This window comes from Uloborus diversus, chromosome 1 (genome assembly GCF_026930045.1).
Source record: "Uloborus diversus isolate 005 chromosome 1, Udiv.v.3.1, whole genome shotgun sequence".
Taxonomy (NCBI): Eukaryota; Metazoa; Arthropoda; class Arachnida; order Araneae; family Uloboridae; genus Uloborus; species Uloborus diversus.
This window is the reverse complement of record NC_072731.1, coordinates 24,644,175-24,662,019: the sequence shown is the minus strand read 5'-3', so window position 1 is coordinate 24,662,019 and position 17,845 is coordinate 24,644,175. Positions and strand designations below refer to the sequence as shown.

Here is a 17,845-nt window from a genome sequence, read left to right as displayed (position 1 = left end):
CCTTTCACGCGATGTGTCCCAACTGGTATGGTGGTCAGCAAAGCCGCCTGCCAAAACGAAGTTCCCGAGATCGAACCGTGAAACAATGAACTGTGTTTTTTAACTCTCGTTCATTCTACCGTAAAATTTTACAGTATAATAGGATTTTACGGTAAAATTTACTGGTAACATGGATGCCAGTAACTTTTACCGTAAAATTTCAGGATTTTTTAAAAGTACTTTAGTGATCAACTTCGACAGATGGTCAACTTACCGAGAGTTCTTACCAGATTCTCAGCCAAATTTAGTGCAGATTAGTGTTTAAAATAAGCAGGTGATAAACTTACAAGGAAGGTCAACTTTACAGGTTTTACTGAATGTGGTTTTTGTTCTTATAAGGTAGACGAAGAAGAAGAGCGCGTTTCTTGGGTGCCTGTACTTTCTTTAGCGTGAAACTGAAGACTGAATGTTTCGCCATTTAGGTCCTCCAGGCAGAGTCGGCGTTCCGGGATACCCAGGAACCCCGGGACCCAAAGGAGAGCAGGGCAGGGATGGCGAACCGGGACTTCCCGGACTTCCGGGACCACCGGGTCCTGCTGGGCCACCGGGAAGACCAGGTCTTGGAACAAGAGGAGGAGATGGTAAGACGCTATTCAGAAGTTTTTTTACATTTTCACTGTTGTTTTCGCAAGAAAAATCTGATTTCTAATTAAAGGGGAAAAGAAATTGACCGGTAGCAAAAGATTAAGAAATTATAAATATTTCCTAAGAGAAAAAGCTCGTCTAGCACTTGGTATAGTAAAGAAATCCTCGAAGACTGAACTAATTTTGAGGGTATTTTTTCTGATTGTTCAAGTTTTGACAAATCCTTCCATTTCTATAAAATTATTTGGTTCGTTAAAACACATACAACCGAATTTTTCCGCACAAAAATGCTCATACGGGCTGAAGTAAAGTCGCACGTATGATAAACAATTCATTATTAATTTGGTTTCGTAAGCTTTTCGGCAATTATCTTTACATTTCACTAATTTACGGGATATTCTTCCGCTCTAGAGCTTCTTTCGAGGAGATTTTAGTTAGAAATATGCATAACAATGAGGCTTCATTTGAAAGGAAAAGCGTTCATTGCGTTGCAATTCATGAAAGCAAAAATGAAGCTTATATTAACATGTAAACAACTCGGCCGCTGCTTATTAACAACATATGTGTTTAAATGCAGACGCACAGGACAGATATTATTCACAGAAGAGGTTTTCCGTATGCAACTGAAAAACTAACACGTTACGGCAGGGGTTCTCAAACTTTGTGCCGTAGAAAGAGGTGAGGGGTGCCACAAAGTGTCCGTAGTAGTCCGTATATGTGTAAGGCGAGTGCACCAAATAATGTCCGATTGACCAGTAAGTAAATCCTCCATTTTTTGATACATTATAACAAAAATTCACTAGATCCTTCATCGTCAACAAAGAGCCTAACTGATGATAAAGCGTTATGAACAAGCCATTTTTAACTATCAGACAACAGTGTTGCAAAAGTTGTTTCTGAAGAGTGATGTCAAAACCATTTGCTCTTATTTTGCGGTACATTCTGTTTCTACACGGTTCCCTGAAGACTAACAAAAATAAAAAAAAAGTTGCATGCTGTTCTTGAAACCTAACTTATGTAGTTGACGAATTGAAAAAGAAAACTGGTTGTGTGCCGTCATTTTATCACGAGATTAGATAACCTAGAAAAATAGATTGTAGTACGAGAGGACCGTGGTTCGTCATATTAACACGTGTCTTTATAATGTATAACACCGGAGTATTTGGGAGGAAGATATGTTCCTGTGCTGCGCATATACTGCACGAACTGTGCGCAGGTGTGAGGGAAAAAACCTAAAAATAACGACTTATTAATTGTTTGCTTAGTAGAGATGAACTAGGGTGCCGTGAGGAAATTCTAAATCTTCAAAGGGTGCCGTGAGTCGAAAACGTTTGAGAGCCCCTGCGTTAGGTATTTTTGGGAGAACTTGGCACATGGTTGGCTTTTCTGCATTGGCACTACCCTCGCAGAGAAAAGAGTTCTACAGATTTCGTTTATTGCTTTTAGAATTAATAGTTGGGAGGCGCTTAATGATGTAACTAATTTCAAGTTAGAGATATTTAGAAATGAAACCTTAATGTGGTTACTCTGTAAAAGTTGCTGAATGCTTTTGAATGCGCTACAATCTCGATTTTCCTAAGTTCAGCGACTGCTATACAAAAGAGGTTCAAAAAAAAAAGAATCTTAGTTCGAAAATAAAAACTGTTCTGTCTATCATTAAATCAGTTGTTATACATGTTACAACAACTTATCTAAAAGTTATACTTATTTAAAAAAAAAAAAAAATTTTAAATAAAAAAACATTAATTTGAATTTTGACATCTGGAATTCAAATTATGTTTTTCGCAATCACGAGTCTGTGTGTATGTAGGTGTGTGTGTTGGTGTGTGCAGGCATGAGTGTGTGTGTGTGTGTGGTGTGTGTGTATGTGTGTGTAGTTGTGTGTGTATGTGTGTGTAGTTGCGTGTGTATGTGTGTGTAGTTGTGTGTATGTGTGTGTAGTTGTGTGAGTATGTGTGTGTGCTGTTGCATGTGTATGTGTGTGTAGTAGTGTGCATGTGTGTGTAGTTGCATGTGCATGTGTGTGTAGTTGCGTGTGTATGTGTGTGTGTAGTTGTGTATGTATGTGCGTGTGTGTAGGATATGGACGTAACCAGGAGATGCTTTTCGCTTTTAGAGCAACATTGTGAGCCCGATCGACGGTGGTGCTACAGAGGGAGGCGGGGAAAAAATACAATCATAGGAATTCAAAGCAGTCAAGTGAGAACAATAAGCAATGTGATTGCTCAAAAACTGAAACCCGACCACGGCCGACCTGGTTTCAGGTTTTTATTTATTTCTTTTTTTTAATTTTTATTTTTCCGTTTTAATCTGTGATGGACAAAAAAAATGGCTTGAGTAATATACACGTAACAGGAAAGCATTTTAGTTTGATACTAGCTGCATTGCCCGGATTTGCCCGTCTACTTTGAAAATAAAAATTGTGTCAAGTGACGTATAGTCAACAATCAGGCTTAAATAAAAGAAAAAAAACATCATACAAAATTTCCCTTCCAAACAATGGCGACAGATATTAAAATACTTAAAAAGAATAAAATAAGAAAGATGGATTTTACAAAGCGTAACCATGGAAACATGAAATAAAATAAGTTTAAGAAATTAAATGCAAAATAAAGAAAGAAACAATGGATTCAAAAAGCGTAACCGTGGATACGTGAAAATAAAATGGTTAACAACTTGAATGCAGATGAGATTTTGCGAACGTGATTTAAAAAGGCTCGTAACTTTTTTTCCTTTGGAGATAGAAGCTTAGTTTTTTGACCTAAAATGGATCTGAAGTAAAAAATGTCGCTTTTTCCAATGGTGTCAAAAAGAAAATTTCAGCGAAATCGGCCGGGTAGTTCTCGAGTTTTGTTCGTTCACACAAACAGACGATTTTTGGAGAGAGTCATTTCATAGTGACTAACGTAACATTCGCAGCTGATTTTCAAACTCTTTTTACTTACACCGGGAGTAAAAATAAACGTGTTTTGGTTTAATATGTAGATTTAAAATGTACAAGGTGATTATTTTTCATTTCTACCAAGAATTTGAAGCAAAATAAGCGCTGGCAGGTGTTTTTTCACCAAAAAAGGCATTGTGACTAACGTAACATTTTTGCAACCCTGAGAAACAATGCTTATGTTACGAGGGAAATTTTTCTGAAACTTACGCAGGCATTTAAAATTGGCCGATATATTTGTAAGAGGTAAGCAATCTATTTTCAAAAATGTACTACAGATTTGTTACAGATGAATCTTTTTTGGCCCTTAATGGTACTTTTATGAAAAACTGTGTGTGACTAACGTAACGTGACTAACGTAACCATCGAATAACAAGCAATGAATGCATATAAAAAACTTTTTATAATTAATTTCTTGCTCTTATATTACTTTTACACGTTTTAGGAACCTTCTTTGTGTTGCATTGTGGTTCTTTCTTTACTTTTTTTCTATATTAGTGTAAGAAATTAAATGGAAGGATTCAGTTCAATTAACTCAAATTGATTGTGCGGAAAAAAATAAACAAATAAAAAAACTGCTTTTACAAACTGAATAACATTATTCTTGGGCTAATTGAATCCTAAATATCTCTATTTTAAAAAATTAACTTTATGCAAGTTGATAGTTTCACCGAATTCTAGTATTCTGCCGATATACTACTTATCGTCATAAGTAAGTCCGTAGTACTTTTCAATGGCATATTGTTTTTTAAGGTTTACTGATTCATCGAACGAATAATGTTGTGCATGCTTTTGAATTAAAATGTAATTTTGAAAAAAAAAAAATATTCGAACGTTTTTGCAAAATGCATTTTAATTCCAGATATCACCTCAAATGTTTGAATTTCTAAATGATCATTCTTGCATTTTCTGAAATATATGGCTGCATCGCTTATTGTCACTGTATCATGTAACATCTTCAAATGTTTTCCAACGAGCAACCATTACTTCATTTTAATAGTAGGTGGAGAATTATTTTCTAAAAAATAGAGATGTTCTCCTTTCTTAAGACTGTATTTCTATTTAATTCTTAATCTTGGATTCTTGTGTTGAATGCACATTCAGCAGAGTACTCATTTTGCTTTACTCACCTTTTTTCTTTTTAAATAATTCTTTAAATTGGAAGTATCTTTATAAAGACCTTAAAAAAAGTATTTTTCTAAGTAAACAGAAGGTCTACAATGTAATATTACTGGTATTTTTCACCCTTTACATTTTAAATCAATATAGAATGCCTACATATTCAAAATTGTTCATGAAAATGTACATTAAATTAAATAAGTTTTAAATATTAGCAGTATTTTTTAAATGTTACGTTAGTCACATGCAAACTGTTACGTTAGTCACCGCTCAAATGTTACGTTAGTCACACTAACTATTTTATATCTACTGATACTAAAATAAATATTTTGCACTTTTTAAGTAGATATGACACAGATGTAAGAAAATAAAAAGTGCTGTTTGGTTCAATCATCTGGTTTAGTTTTTAAGCTGAAAATAGTACATTTTCGTGACTAACGTAACGTAAATATTTTCGGTGAAATAACCAAACTAATTAAAATACTTCTCTTATAATGTATGCAAAAAGAACAGTCAATTTTATTGGCCCAACATCTAATCATTTAGAATAAACATAGTTCTTTTAAAAATTTGCAAAAAATTTTACATTACACAACAAAACGTAGACGCATGTTTTTTGCACATGCTAAGCCTTTTCTACAACCTCGCACGTATAGAGCCAGAAGAAAAACACCGAACGAAATTTTTGCAAACTGTTACTGGATTTATGCACTAGAAAGTATGCTGAATGAAAAGATAGGTCACAATTAAGGCTTTGTGGGAAAAAAATTTCTGAGGTTGAGGTTGACATTTCTATGGAATGACCCGAGACTTCATTTTATTCAATGCAGAGATACAAGAATGGTAAATTTAAATTTTTGCCATTATATCAAACTGGTAGAAAATTTTAATCATAAAATATTGATCTTACTTAATAAGACTATAACAGTAATCAACATCAAGCTTGTTTTGTACCTTTTGCTCCCGTAGTCGAGTTATTAATAAATTTATTTGAAACTCGCGCTAAAAATTAAAAAAATGGTTAAAATCCAGATTTACAAGGTAAAATTGACTCCTTCTATTGTTGATATTCGTTAGAATGGAGCCTATGTTACTCGGGATTTAATTATAAATCGATTGACCCCTTATTCATAAAAATCAGATAAATAGTTTAGGTGCTACGATGAAACACACGTAAATACAAAGACTGCTAAAATAAAAAATCATCTCTTCGTATTGTTCAATTCGGTTAAAATGTAGGCTATGTTACCCGGCGTATAATAACGAATCGATTGACACCTTGTTAATCAAAGTTGGATGAATAGTTTAGGCGCTACGGTGGAACATACGTAATAAATACAAACATACAAAGACCGCTAAAATAATTACCCATCCTTTTGACTTCGCCGTAGTCGGGTAGAAAAAAAAAGAAAAAAAAAAGCTCTTTTCTAAATTACTAGCTGCAATTGGTAGGATAGACCTGAATTTTCAGATATTAGCATACTCATTGTAACCTTATTTATATATAGACCATGCTCAGCACTTTCAACTGCTGAATGCCCCTTGTAGAGTATCCCAAATAATTTTGCAATATCCATCAAGTCTGCAGACTTGAATCATTAGGAATTTCTGAAAAAATAGTTTTGAATGAAGTCTAACTAGTAAGTAGGTTATAGGCTTTCATGGACAGCGGCAATAATACAACTAGTTTCCCTGCTTAAAGAGCGCAATCCGACAGATTGTTTCTAAATGAAGTTTCTTTTCGGTGAAACGTGATTCATAAACAATCTGGCTGACCACGGCTTTGTCAAGACTCAGTTTGTCAGGATTAGCAAGTAAGGAGGGTATAAAGTTTCCTTTACATGTCCCCAAGGGAAAAAAATTACATGGTGTCAGGGCTGGTGGCTTAAAGAGCCAATAATAAAGTGCTAAATCAACTATCCCATTTTGACTGATTAATGAACAACAAGATACATATGATAACACGCAGAGACATCTAGCAGTAGCCAATTGAAACTTTGCAACTCACTTTGAAATTCAAGCTCCACCAGAGAGCTTTAGGTCCAATATTCCCAAATCGGCAGCTATGAGAAAGTCCAGTTCTTTTTGAATCACCCTGTGCAAATTAAGTCCGACATTTTAAACTTTTTTTTATTCAACTTTAATAATTACCACTAATTCATAAAAACTTTATGATTGCTTCTCCATTTAATTTCGTAAATGTAATTTGCCAGTTGGTGAGTGGGGCGGTTCGAAAACATCGATTTCTTTATTTCAGAATCGCATTACCTTTCAAAAGGTTGTAGTTTGGTATCCTCAATTGGGGAAAAATAATTTAAAAATTCTGACACGTTCAGTTCGCGCATGAGACTGAAAGTTTGAAAAAATATGTTAAACTTGAAATTTTAATATGTTGCTTGGTGAGCAAAAAGCTTCCTGTCGGGAAGCTTTTTGCTCACCAAGCAACCACTTCACTTTGAAAAGCTTCCCGCCAAACAAGATAAACAATTTAAAAGATCTATCCATATTTCTGAGGAGTTGAAGGTGGGAGGAGGTTCTAATGGCAGTAGATGTGATGAAAGAGGAGAACAGGGAGGATGATAGTTTGGCAGATACTTGGCAGGCAAACTAGATATCATAACTTTTTAAGGCTGAGGGTTTTGGGGTTTAGGATGAAGGCCTTCTTTTTTGTGCGGAAAAGTTAAAGGTTTTCTTGGCGGGGAAATTTTTACAACAGGGTTGTTTTTGATGGGATTATCACATCCTTTTGCTTTGATGCTATTACTTAGTCTGTATTGTCTGTAGAATATTTTGCGTGACATATTATATGAAACTATAAGCATATGAATATGATACATCTTACTTTATAATTGAAAGCGAAAAATAGCCCTTTTTTTATTGGTTTGCTTATTTTCTAAATTAATGCATTTTTCACAAACATAACACATTAGGAATTGAAAATATATGAAATACGTGTATCGATATCCGTGTTTTGCAGTAATTTGTTAACAGACAAAATTTTTGCAATTAATTTAATCAAGACTTTTAAAGAGCTAAGTCCACGCGCATGCGCAGTCGCTGTGGCAAATTTGAGATATCCGCGATTTAAAGTCTAGTTGCAACGGTTGGATCTGTTTTAGTCTTGATTGAATTTCATTTCCAAAGACAACTTTGAACAACTGTTAGATCTGTTCAAACCTTGTGTGCAATTGCCAGTCAGAGATTAACAAACCCTATGAGCTGAGAGTAAGTACATAAGAATTTAAGGGAAATTAGTGATTTTCAAACTTTAATTACTCCAGTCCATGATGTCTCTGGGGGTTGAATTTTCTTATATGTATTCAATGTTCCCCCAAGAATTTATATACCAAAAATCATTACCATAGCCCTCCGGGGGACTGTGACAAAACCACGGGAAGGTACAATTTGGGAGGTAAAAACGAGTGGGGAGGGGGGAGGGGGTTAAATGGCACAAAAGGCACATCATCAGTTCACAAGGAATGTGTGTGCAAAATTTCAGCTTGATTCGTCTTTTCGTCTGGGCTGTAGCCCTGTCAAAGAAAGCGAAAACGTTTTTGAACAGCGATTTTCTAACTGGAATTCCTCCTCACCTGATTGTCCTGGGGATTGTATTTTGGTTTATGTCGTCAGGGGCCACTAGATATTTAGTATACCAAAAATCAACTCCGGGGTCAACATAGGGCTGAGATACAGAGGCGCGAAAAACCCAGAAAAACCCCAACTTGTTCTGTCGTGTAAACTGTTCCTTAGTCGCTTTTTTCTTTCGTCTTTCTTGGCGGTGGATTTGCATTTGTTGGCTGCTGACGTTTGGTTCTCTTGGCGACCGGGACGCCCCCGCGTCCCGTGATACTATTTAATCTTGTTGAAAATATGACCAGATTCAGAGTAATTGTTTCGTCTATTCTCGAAATGGCTGCAACAGAATGGCCAGCATGAATGGGAATCAATTAATTATTTTTCCAGTTCATATTTTTAAAATTATTTTTATATGAAAGATATCATTTAACTGACACTTGGTAATACTGTTTCATTTCAGCACGATCTTGAATCACATTTTAACTCCTAGTGATTTGAAACTGAGGCACCTAATATTCCCCTTCTTGTTCCAAACCAAAATATTTTTAAACCCTTTATAAATCAGTCATGATTAAGCGTTTGATACTTGATTACATGCAATTAAACAGAGAATTAATAAGCAGTGAATTGATTAATTTGGGATGATTGTCAAAAGTGACAAGCAAATTCAAAAGTGTCGGACATGTTTTTTACTATTTTCGCGAGAATTAACCTAATTCGAACCATGTCAGTTCTAATAATACTTTGATTTGCAGCTTTCTTTCCAAGAAAGGGAGATATATCACCTATTGAAGACTATCCAGAAAGCGTGCCTTTACTGCAGGTAACTCCTTAGGATTTTGTACTATTATTTCGATTGATTTGTAAATTTATTAACTCCAAATCATCTTTTTTTTTCGATTCTGTTTATTTTGAATGATGATAATATGGTGAAGCTTGACCACGGAAAGATTGCGGATGACGTTGAAGCGGAAATACAGTTTGTAATAGATGAAATCAGACAGAAATTACCGAGTAGTATAAGGCACAACCTTGAATGTCGACTAAATTCGAATCGCTTATATCTCCTGTTCTAACTAGTTAAGAGAAATAGAACAAACGTCTTCTCGTGCAGAAAAAAAAAGCTCATTCTAACAGCATATAATGTATAGTGGTGGAAGGGTGGAGGATGAGGGTCATCTTCATCTAATTGAGAGTCTACCCCTCAATTAGATGAAATAATGACATTTCAGCTTAAAAAATTATTTAAAAAAAAATTCCAAATTTAGTAAAAGGTCTCCCAGGTGCAGACCCACACTTGCGTTCGAATTTTGTACCAAGTTTCAAGACTGTAGGTGCTATGCCGTCGCCAAGGCATCGCGCAAACAAAGAGAAACATCGTCTTCTTTAAATATACAGGCCCTTCATTTCGATAATTTCTAGGGGGTGGACAAAGAGTTTATGTTCAACATATTTTACAAGGAAAAAACAACAAAATACGTAAAAAAAAGCATAATTTGATTACGTTTCTGAAATCGAGATGGAGGGCAATTGAACCCCCTGATCGACCAAATGACGGGCCTGTACATGTACAGCAAACTATCGATTACCCACAGAATAGGGCGACAACCGCGGATAAGCGAATTCGCAGATAATCTGCAAATTATAGGTAAAAACGATGTAAGTGCTTAGTAACTTAAAGGGATCAATAAAAACTCCCATACATTTAAACAACAGCTAAAACAATAACAGTATATGTAGTATATGTAACAAATGCATGTATACGCGAGTAAATAGGGCAAGAAGATAATTCCAACTGATCAAGCTAGGTTACACCAAAAATGCACAGGAGAGTGGAGAGGAATTCTTTTTCGACTGGTCCGGTCACTCGTTTATGCACGTAAGCAGCGTAGATTTGAAAATTAGTAAGTAGCGTGCATCTAAAAATCAGAATGTAGTGTAGACCTAAAGCACTAAGTTCTGTAGATCTAAAAACCAGGCGTCAACTATTCGGGTTTCGGTGACCATAAAAGGGTTGATGTCGTTGAAAGGGAGAGGGAAAAAAGAAATAAGAATGACTAAAAATCAAGGACGGGTCCAGAAATGTTTCAAGGAGGGGACAGTTGATTTCTTAACTTACCGCTTTCTACGTATCTGATTTATACATGCTTGAGGGGGGAGAGACGTTGCATTTCTATCGAAAGCAACTAAAATATAGATTTTGCCAAGGACGTCCTTGAACCAACTTTTTTCCTTTTCTGCTGATAGAGATATTCTAAAATTGCGATTAAGAACTTTAATTTCGTAATAATTCCGTTAAAATGCTTCGAAATCTTCTCCCCCTAATATCATCGAACGTAGTCTAAAACTGCTTTTTCGAAACTTCAATTCCGAAAAAGATTCCGGGAGAGATATTCGAGCCACATTCCTTTCCTTATCGTTATCAGAAGTGACCTGCACTTGCGTTTTAGGACCTCAATTCGAAAAAATTGGGAGTACAAGGTCCCTCAAGGAAGGGGCGTTCGGCCCATCGCCCCTCCCTTGTATCCGTCCTTGCTAAAAATAGATTTTGCATTTATCAAGTCATAGTGTGCATTTATCTAGTTATTCATCGTCGAAAAAAAAAAGGTTTTTTTTTTTTTTTTTGAAACTGTGAAAGGCAGCGGGTAATCTTCCCCGCGGATATACCACCAGCGGATAATCGGGAGTTTATCAAAGCAGCTGTTGTATGCTGGGTTCAATTTCAGGCAATGTTGTTATAATAACGTTAGTATAAATTCTTTGGATTCTTGAAACTGTAAATTCTATAAGGTCGGTTTTCGCTACGTGACAAGGGCACCCATATAGGGGGTAAGGGGGGTGCTCAAGCCTTCCCTTTGAAATTAGAACTTCCCTGCTTTTAGTCTTTTTTCTTTGCAAAAATGAAAAAACATTTCTTCTCCAGCAATTAATGAACAAGTTATTAAAAATGTCAAAATTTAATAACTATAATCTGGTATGAAATCCATTTCTATGGGGAAAATATCCTGCTAAACCATGGGGAAAATATCTGAGCCCCCCCCCCCTTTAAAATTTTGCATATGGGCGTCCTTGCTACGTGAGTGCTCTGGTTGTCTTCATAGCTTGCTGGTGTACCTACTTAGCTTGCTCGAAGCATATCTGTCAGTTATATCAAGACTTATTGAACATTGAAACTTCAGCGCTGGCTGGGGATCCCATCCCTCAAACAGAAGTGCAATCACCTATAAATACCCTCCCCCCTCACCATTGAAAACGAGAACACCCCAGAAAAGAGAAAAATAACCCTGAAAATACCTCAAAAAACTTCAATGGTGCAGTCTGCTCCATGATCTCTCCCCCCTCCTTGCTTCAGGGGGAGGAGGGCCCTTGTTTAATTTGTGTCAAGCTGTTCCACTTGAAAAAAAAAAAATGCAAATCAAAAAAATAAATAAATATAGTTTGGAATTGAAGTGTCTTAGGCGATATTTTTTGAACAGAAACGGTTTGTTCCCTCAAAAGTTATTGCGGGAGCGAGTAGAGGAAGGGCTCTGAAAAACAGACAAATTCACGTTTTACCACCTCAGTACACTACTTTCAAGCTTGTTCTTTCTCAATAATTTAATTATTTAATTTATTTTTGAATTTTTTGCGATATTTTTGTGATACAAAACATCTTTCATGTTTTAGTTTCTTCTTATCTACTTCTATGATAAAGTGTAGGCTAAAAAAAAGTTTATTTTCGTACAATGAAATTTTTTAATGATAGAACAAGATTCACCAGTGCCTGCAAATCGTTATGCATAACAGTAATAAAACACCACATAATTTTTAAAAAACTTATATTCACGAAAAATACAAAGAACTATTTACATATGCATTAAAAATTTCAGCATTATTTCTGCCCGTAAGATAACAGCAACCGGATTCCACTGCCTGTCTCAGAATAATCCATTCGTCTCTTTCGTAATTTGGTCTTCATACTTATAGTCCAAAAGCCCATGGGGGCCAGACCTGCGTCATAGTATAAAGGCCCAAATTGTTTCTGCGTAAGGATATCACAGCAAGTAAGAAAGGTTCGCTTTTTACTTCCTTTTACAAAAAAGGAAGTATTGTATTCGCGAAAAAATTTTCACTCAAAAATCGCCCTTAATTTCCATTTTGCTCACCCCCAAATGAATGTTGAGTTTTTTTTTCGATTCGACCACATGCGGAAAAGTGCCTAAGAATGTATAGACACGCGAAATATCCATTTTGACCATCACCGAGGTAATTACAACGACTTTTCTCGTGACGTCTGTATGTATGTGCGTATGTGCGTATGTGCGTATGTATCTCGCATAACTCTAAAATGGTATGTCCTAGAAAGTTGAAATTTGGTACATAGACTCGTAGTGGGGTCTAGTTGTGCACCTCCCCTTTTGGTTGCTTTCGGATGTTCCTAAGGGGGTCTTTTGCACCTTTTTGGGGGGAAATCATTGTTAATTTCGATGTGAACTCAAGTGGCGTTATAATTTGTCGGATACTTGGCGATATATCGCCAGTCTTTTGGTCGCCAAGTTTTGTCGCCAACTTGGCGACAAATTTGGCGGAGTTTTTTTTTTTTTTGGTTTCAATTTGGCCATTGTTGGTGATATTTAGAGAATAAATATTGAATCACATTAAAATAGCGAATAATGGGGAAATGACATTAAATTGGAGTAAAAGGAAGTCATGTGATGCACACATCAGCTCGTTTTTTTTTTTTTTTTTTTTTTTTTTGAGCTGAGTCGCGCTGGCGTCGGTAGGAAACAGGTAGCAAAGGTGCGTAAAATTGCTGCAAAAAGCTAAACATCATAGATTCACTCCATGTCACGTGACCTGGTGGTCCCCTTCCAATCATCTCTGATTTGGATTCTACAAAGGTGCAGACATGCCTTTGAAACTAACCTATGCAAATTTTCAGCTCCCTAAACACAAATAATGAGATTCTAGGATTTTAAAATGGCATCCAATGGGGGAAACCGTGCCAAACAGGACAATTTGTTTCACAAAGCTGATCCGCCATTTTGGAGTCCACTTTTTTTTTTTTTTTTTTTGTCGATCCTAGATCCTTAGAATTTGGGTCTTGGAAGCTAAAAATTTGTACAGGTGAATTTCAAATGCCTGTTTGCACCTGTATAAAATTTCGTTTAGGTCGGGTGGAGACGACGAGGTCACTTCATAGAATGACTCCGTTTTTGACGCACCTTTGCTACTTGTTTCCTGTCAAAGCCAGCGCGATTCAGCTTAATTAATAGCGAACCTTTTTTACCTGCTGTGATGTTCTTAAGCAGAAAAGTTTTGGGCCTTAATACTGTGACGTAGGACTGGCACTCATGGGCTCCTACTCTATTATTTTTAAATTGATGTTTAATTTGCATTCCAGGTTATGTCGGAGCAAGTGCAAAAGAACACGCACGTTCTGAAAAATTTGGAAGATCGCGTGGCCATTCTGGAGGAACTTCTGCCAAAAATACTTGGTAAGTTAATAAAACAAAAACGTTTTGTGCATAGAATGTATTGAAATTTTTTATTTAATCTCAAATAGTACATTTTCCTTATACAATATACTGATTTAAAGACCAACCGCGGATTGTGTGGAATTAGCTAACGTCCAGTTAAAACGAGTCATGGCCCCACCTAATTCTTATAGGCCGTGACAATCGCTGAAACTCATGGCAAAAAAGAGGGTGCTACAGGGAGCCTCTGTTTCCATTACGTTGTCATTGATTGGTGGATGTAGGGGTTCCGTCCAGCGCCTCTTGCGGTCAAAATGGGCGACGTCCAATCAAAAATAAACAAACTTTGAAATGTTGACATTGATTGGTGGATGCATGAGCTGCAGCAGTTTAACACAGAAAAGTCATAAATTGTCAAAGGCCCGCTAAGCGTCAGTGCCATCTAGTGGGACCATGGACAAGTTTATCTGAATGAGGGGAAGAGTAAAAAAAATTGATGCGGGTGTTCCGCTCATTTGAATGAGATTCTACTCAATTTAGAGGCTAAGATACATCTGCAAAAGTTAACATTCCTAAAAACCAAAAGATGCGACCGTCTGTAAACCGAATGTTTGCCTTTCCATACAATCCGTGGTCAGTATCTGTTTATTTGTTTTTATGAACGCATGTCCGAGTTCTGTAGCTAAACGTTTTCCAAGCAGAAAAAACTCGGAATTATCTTTTAAAGAGACAAAAACATGCACCTTCAAAGAGCTTCTAGGTTATAACTCGTTACAAATAACCTCGCTCCAGTCAGTTACTTGTACATCCCTGAGTTAACCTTTTTTGTATTGATTTTATTTAGCACCAGCTGCGTCGCCCGGCTTTGCACAGTCTACCTCGCAAATAAAAGTTACATCAAGTGACGCGTGTTCAGCAATCAGGCTTGAACAAAAAAAAAGTGCGTCACGGGGCGCTCGGCAGAAGTGATAACTTTCATAGGATTATTAAATTATTATCATTATTTAATCCTATGAAAGTAACAATTGGCTTATGGTAGCTATAATAAGCAACGAAATTTTTGCAGTGTGTGTTATCTAAAAATCTAGCAAAGACTGCATCAAGTACAGTTCCATGACTTGTAGTGACTTCTTCTGGCTCTTTAATCATTTGTAATTGTAATTTGGATTGTAGAAACGATACTACATTTTAAGCTCGATCACAGAAGCAAAATTAACATTAAAATCTCCGGTTAAAATTAAAGGAATTGTATAATAATCTTCATTAACTAAAGTAAAAATTTCTTGTGTATAATTTAAAAGCTGTTTATGAATAAATTGAATAATACTTGAAATACTTTTATTTGGAGATATATATATGTTGGCAATAATAAACGTAAGTGAGAGAAAGAAAGGTGTTTGCTGGTTAGATTTTTATTTTTAAAAAAATTTGAAAAGAAAAAAAATAGAACCGACTTCAAAATTGCTCTAAATGAAAAATAATTTTATTCTTTGATCACCATTCAGACTACTTTTAAACATAAGTTTTAATGTCGGCGCAAAAACAATAGATTAAATGACGCGTCATTTCTAAATATTTCGTTTATCAGAAAGAAACACTCAAACTTACGAAACATTTTAGATTTAACTCTGTGATGAACAAATTAAATGCTTATTTATTATTTTTGTTTTCTCGGCCGGATAATTCAAGGTTCATTTTGAAACCACACAAAAGGAAAATTTTCCCTCTGTTTCAACCGCAAAGCAAACTCTAAAAGGAAAAATAATTATAAATTCCCAAAGTAATCTCCTTTTCAAAAACGAACCAATAAATTTCAAGTCGTCGAGATGAAAAAAATTCGCGGTAAACACTTATTATTATTTTATATACAGTAAATATATATTGTTACACGTTCGGTGCAACTTCAGACTTTCTTTGTATGACGACACCAGTTCTTGAGAAAACACAGGAGACTTATTCACAGCTATGTACAAGAAATATCATTAGCAACTGCTGAATTGACCACAGCGCTTAGACAAATAGCAATTAACACCGAAAACTCAACGGTTACAAACGTATTTACATCAAAATACGCGAAAACATAGCGCAAAGGCTAATACACTTTTCAGTCCACGGCTCAGACCAGTCTAACTTTTCATCACGCGCGGAGGCTATTTATAAATCCTAGAGAAATTTCGACAAAATTCGAAATGCTTCTCGATATTTTCTTTTTATTCCATTCATAAATCTTATTATCGTTCAGAAATGGAGGGCCATATACTTCATTCAAATGTAAGGGGGTTGTATATTCATTGCAAGAAACTATTTACAAGTTATTTTTTTACAATAATTTTAGATGATGAATAATGGAATAAACGCCAAATTTAGCCCGATTACAACAAATTAATCATATTATTATTATTGTTTTATAAGTTTAGAAAAAAAATTTTTTTAACATTACTGGCTAACTGAGATCTAAAAAATGAAAAATAGCGTAAAATCACCTTTTGATTCCTTTGTGATTGAACTACTATTTTCGAAAGTCACCTATACATGTTGTTTCATTTCATTTTCGTCTTATAGTGTGTCTCTAATAAGTGTGAGCTACTCTGTTTGTGTGATGCTCTGTGAGCTTGCCAATCTTTACCTCTTTTTGAGGAGTTTAGTGAAAGAGGGAAATGGGATTGGCACGGAATTGAGATGGAATGCTTTCATAAAAACTACTACGAAAGTAAGTCAATCTCCCCCTCAGCCAGCGCCAATCATGCTTCCCAGAAAGAGGAAAACATTGCCAAGGTCATATACCATCTTATCAGAGTCACACTATAATTGGAATGATGTCTTTCAGAGCAGCGACAGTCCCCGTCAGTAGTGGGCGTGGTGCCACCAGACGACCAGGATCAATCAGGTGACAACGCCTACAGAGGTTTCTTCGGATAAATTTCGTACTTCACTAGTCCAAATTATCCATCCGGTTGCCGAGGCTAAGATTTTCGCTTTGCATTCGTATGGTACAGTACGGATACTACGAACTGTATTAAAGACCTTCTTCGTGAGAAATGGAGATTCTACAGAACGAGGCTGAACCATTGCAGCTTTTTGTTTCCACAAAAGATTCGTGCTCCGAAACATAAAACTAATGCTGATAAGTATGATATCCATATCGCCTAACAAACGAAAAAATACTTATCTGACAATAAAATGGAAAATATTAACTCTGCGCTATTTTAAGGTTCTAAACATCCTATAATCTTTCGTTTCTTACTATATTACAAGAAAATTGTAGCGCATTTTCATATTTATGTACAGCATTATTGTATAACATTTCACTCAGTTTCATCAACGCCCCCGTAATACTAAATGTCTATCGAATTTGCCTCAAAAAAAAATTTCTATCAACGCCCGCGTTACGTTCCGGTACGGAGGACAGCGCTACCTAGCTGCAATACAAATAAGGCATTGCTATGGCGACGGATCCAAATAATTCAAATCAAATCGGAATTTTTTTTTTTCGAAGTTTTAAATTTAAAAATTAACCAATTGTTTTCTTCGCTATTAATTTCAGAAACCTTCGATAGACGGCAGTGGCCTCCGTATCAACATTGATTGGTCCTAGTTCCATCGTTTACAGTTCATTTTTGCTCTGTATTAGAAGCGAGAAAGCAATAGGCATTTAGTATTACGAAAGCGTTGGTTTTCTTCATTCAAAAGGAAGCTATTAGCAAGTGCTTTTTCAAGCTCTACTAATTAGATTGTTATTTATTAAAACTAAAATATTTTATTCATAGATTGGGTACTGTAATATTCTTTCATACTGTAAAGAAGAAAAAATTAATTTTTTAACTGTTTTTTATACATGATTTCCAATGAATCAATAAAACATATTTTTACATGAATTTTATACGATGTGAATTTTCTTGCATTTTTTATTTGTCTCATGCAATATTGCACAAATTTCGAAGATCTTTGCAAAATTTATTTACATGAAAAACAGTTAATTAGTGAAAGGCGTGCTTTTAACTAATTTTGTTATGAATTGCAACTACAGTTGAAACTCTGATATAATAATGAAATGCGTGCTTTTAACTGTATAATTTTGTTTTGAATTGCAACTACGGTGAAATTCTGTTATATAGTAATTAAAAAGGAC

General features: G+C 35.6%; 1 protein-coding gene across 1 annotated transcript in view; it reads left to right on the top strand.

Moving 5' to 3' along the window:
• LOC129234488 (collagen alpha-1(XXVI) chain-like) overlaps positions 1-17,591 on the top strand; it is a 33,229-nt gene extending 15,638 nt beyond the window's left edge. Inside the window, exons 6-9 of the mRNA XM_054868486.1 lie at positions 462-620; positions 9,016-9,083; positions 13,644-13,737; positions 16,544-17,591. Of these exons, the coding sequence (XP_054724461.1) occupies positions 462-620; positions 9,016-9,083; positions 13,644-13,737; positions 16,544-16,635 (413 nt within the window). The 3' untranslated portion in view covers positions 16,636-17,591. The remainder of the gene's footprint in view (positions 1-461; positions 621-9,015; positions 9,084-13,643; positions 13,738-16,543) is intronic.
• The last annotated feature ends 254 nt before the right edge of the window (positions 17,592-17,845 follow it).